General features: G+C 39.8%; 1 protein-coding gene across 1 annotated transcript; it reads left to right on the top strand.

The window, feature by feature from the left end:
* Positions 1–489: 489 nt before the first annotated feature.
* On the top strand, positions 490–1,726 carry LOC138870954 (uncharacterized). Its single transcript, XM_070148798.1, has 2 exons — positions 490–780; positions 839–1,726. The coding sequence occupies exons 1-2, from the start codon at positions 490–492 to the stop codon at positions 1,724–1,726; spliced, it is 1,179 nt and encodes a 392-aa protein (XP_070004899.1).
* The last annotated feature ends 2,403 nt before the right edge of the window (positions 1,727–4,129 follow it).

Below are 4,129 nucleotides of genomic sequence, written 5' to 3'. Positions count from 1 at the left end.
TGACTCACTGATATCTTACAAAATTTTCTCTATTATGGTAAATTGAGGCATGCTCAAGAGAATTCTAAATGAAGAACCTAGTTCATCAGTATGGGTTCATCTGAAAGCTAATGTATGTTTTCTATACTCTGCATAATTTGAAATATAAATATTTAAATCATGAGTAAAAGTCCTACAATTTTTCAATTCCTAGAAAATTCTATCTGTTAGCTTTGAACCAATTTCGTCTGCCTGAGACTCTAAATCGAAAAATTGCCTAAAATCTAGGGATGATAAACCGATTATTCAAACCTTAAATTTCAGGTTGATTAGACCTCTAATTAACCACTGCTAAAGTTGCCGTTACCAATTAAATGTGTATTTCTCTTTAAATACACATCATTTCTTCTGCCATCTCCATAATTCCAAATCGTCAAAATCCCTCTTCACTTTCACTTGCCCTCTTGTCCAAAATTCTAATTCACAAATTCTCTCAAGAAACGAACGATCATGACCAACCCACCTGACAATCCTAGAACTCCTCCACCACCTACTCCCTCTAATTCATCTACACCTCCTCCACCTAGTACATCACCCAAACCCAGGCTGAGAAGGGTGAAAATGCTTGCTCGAAAAACAGTAGCATCTGATTCTCTGAGGAAGAAATTAAACGAGAAGTTGAAGGCAAGCCAGACCCAAAACTCTGACTCCAAATCTGATTCTAAATCATATATATCCGCTACTGAGGGGGAAGGACATTGGTCTTTTGACTCTGAAAAGACTCAAGAATCCCCTTCTAAGGTAATTTCTTCTGTGTTTGAAAATCTAGAAACTGTTTGTTCTGATTGGGTTTGTTAAGAATGTAGAATTACTAGGGTCACGAAGGAGTGGAGGTAAAAAGAATTCTGAAAAAGAAAAAGAGAGAGAGGGTGCATGTGGTAAAGAGGGGGGAAATGGGAAAAGAGTGGTTGATCATTCACCCACTGCTAATTTGCATGTGCCTGCTATCTGTGGGGTTGAACAAGAAAGGGTAGAAGAGAGTGGAAAGAAGTCAGGGGGAAGTAATTCTGGGGAAGCTGCTGATAGGTTGGTTAATATGAGCACACAGGGAGATGAACATGGTTCATCTACTGAAGAGACCCTAGCAGACCTGCTGAAAAAGGTTGGTGCAAGCTATGACCCAAAGAAATGCAGAACTCCCACACTAAACGCCCCCAGTGTTCCTAAGCCCTCCAAGAAAAGAAAGGCTTCATCCCCAACAACTACTGAATTTTCATTGCCAAAGGGTAGAACTACAAGAAGCAGGGTGAAACAGAGTGAGAGTGATCTCCAGAAAGCTATAGCTGAGAGTAAGAAGAAAAAGTTGGCTAAAGAAAAAGGGAAGGTTACAGAGTCCTCAGAGGATGTGGAGGTTGAGGAGATGGAACAAGTCCATCAGGAGGAAGTTCAACCAGTGGAGGTTCAGACCCCGAAGCCCAAAAAGCCCAAGACTTCTTCCAAGAAGTCTTCCTATGTGTCTAAGGCTGCCAAACCTTCACTAGACAAGAGGACAAGGTCTGTTGTGAAAGGAAAACAAGTGAAAATTTCTGAAGATGAGGAATGGAGTGGAGAAGAAGTAGAAGATGATAGTGAACAGGACAAGCTTGCCATGTTTGGCAAAAAAAAGATCTTGAAGGGTAGACTGCTGAAAGACCTGGTGGAGCCAAGAATAATGAGACTTGTGGATGCCTTCGTTGCTCAGGGGTGAAAGGATATGGTCCTTCAAATGGATGGTAGGCTATCCAAGAATGAGATAATAGAGTTTATGGCAAATGGAAAGGTTCAGGATGGCAAGGTTAGCAGCCTGGTGAAAGGGGTTCAAGTGTCCTTTGATGCAGAAAAACTTGGAGAATTCCTTGATATACCCTCTGAAGGTTTTGATGATTATACAAGGCAAAGTTAGCCTTGTCTAGACTCCCTTCCTACTGCCCTTGAAATTACCAGGTGGTTTTGTGATGCTGAGGATGTGAATGAAGCCAAGGCTGTTCAGAAGAGTGAAATGAGGCCTCAGCACAAGGTCTTGTTTGAATTTGTTAATAAGTGCCTACTGCCCAGATAGGAGAGAAGGCACATTGCCAATTATATGGACCTTGTTCTTATGGAGTGCCTGGAAAGTGGAAGGAAAATTAATTGGCCTGCCTTCATCATCAAGCTGCTGCCAACAATGGATTCAAGGCTCATGCTACCCCCTATGGCTTTATTCTTACCACGGTTCTGGATAGGTTCAATGTGCCTCTAAAGAAATGGGAAATGGCCTCAAGCAAGGATCATTTTGCCATTAACACTCTGATTGCTTGTGACTACTTAGTTAGTGCCATCCCAAATGAACTTGGTTCATCCAAGAAGACTCCTATCAACAGCAAAGTCAGGGCTCTGGTCCAGGAATGTGAAGCCAAGGATGGTGAGATAGCCGCGCTCAAGGCTCGTGTGGCAGAGGTGGAATCTGAGAGGGATGCTCTCAGAACTGAGCTTACCAAAATAAAAGGATAAGAATGATGGAATTCTTCATAATATGCTGAATCTTCTCCAAGCCCAAAACCAACCCTCTAGCTCCTCCAAACCTTAGGAATCATAGCTTTTGTCTTCTGAACCTGTCTAGTACCTTCAGTGACCCAGATTAGGGATTTTTCTATCTTTTTGCTCATGTTTTAAATGTTTTTTCTTTCTAGTTGTGGATTGTGATGACAACATATCTCTATCAACGATATCTATTGTTTTGCTCTTGTTCAATGTTAATCTTTCCTTTATAGTGTAAATATGTTTGCTTGATTACTTATGATTAGGCCATGATTGCACTTACAGTTGCCCCAGTGGCCATGAGTACTTATAAAAATCTGGGACTCACACTTTGTATGCAACTTTTCGATGATGCCAAAAGGGGGAAGAGATACTGTGCTTTACACATTCTGAATAAGTGATATTTATAATCTAATTAACTCAGTCCTTGATGATAAGTGAATTTTATAAACTTTGTATTGATGGTTAAGCTGAGTTCTTATAGGATCCAAATAAGTAAAAAGCACAGAGTTTGTTATCATCAAAAATGGGGAATTTGTTGGCCCAAGAACAGGTGAAGTTTTGAAGATTGACAAAAGAACTCAGACATGGACTAGGTCCATCTTCTGAAGCAGAGTCATGATCAATCTGTATATGTGAGATGCACATGAAGGAGATAAGTCTAACTGATAAAGCAACAATATCTCATGATCTGATCGAAAAGGTTGCATATTGGATAAGGAAAGAAAGACTCCTCACATGAAGAGGACACAGTTTAGGATGAAGATAGTGTTAGAGTTTGAGATCATCATGAACTCTTCTACGATAGAAGAGTAGCAATTCAATCCCAGTCAAACTCGGATTAGTAACCTATTAAATGTCAGTGTTGTTCTCTTTTACAGGTAACGCACATAAGCAGAAGTTAAACTTAAACTAAGAGCAAAAGAGCAAGACGATTTTGCAAGCAATTTATGTGTAATTTGAGTGTGCAATCCTGAAGCTACTTGAACGAGATAGAAGAACCAGTTCCATGTGTCCATCTTTTATTGTAGTTCAATTGTAGTAGGTGATTTTACATTGTACCTTTCATCTTTCATAGAAGCAATTGTATTAGGTACCTAGAGTGTTCAAGTTAGAGTTAACTTGAAGTTGTCACAACAGTTGAGGCATTGTGCCGCAACGAGATTAGAGTTAATCCTTAGGTTTACAAAGAGTTTTGTAAATGCTGTTTTGGCTCAGTGATTTTAGTGGAAGTTTGGGAAAATCCTACTGAGTAGTAGGTCTTGGTTTTTTTACCTTTTGAGCCAGGTGTTTTCCACATAAAAATCTCTGTGTTCTTTATTTTATGTGTTTATTATTCCGCAAGCAGTAGTAGTTGGAACACCTAGAAGAACCAGGTTCTTTTATAGATCAGATAAGCGAAAATTGGGTACCACACAAATCACCCCCCACTTGTGTGGTATTGACGCTTAAAATATCATGTCCTTCGGCTTGACTAACGCCCCAACAACGTTCATGGATTTAATGAATAGGGTGTTCTAGCCTTATATGATTCATTCGTCATTATGTTCATTGATGATATTTTGATCTACTCACTTAGCCTGGAGGAGCACGA

The sequence above is a fragment of the Nicotiana sylvestris genome, chromosome 6, assembly GCF_000393655.2.
Source record: "Nicotiana sylvestris chromosome 6, ASM39365v2, whole genome shotgun sequence".
Lineage (NCBI taxonomy): Eukaryota > Viridiplantae > Streptophyta > Magnoliopsida > Solanales > Solanaceae > Nicotiana > Nicotiana sylvestris.
This window is presented reverse-complemented; position numbering and strand designations above follow the sequence as displayed.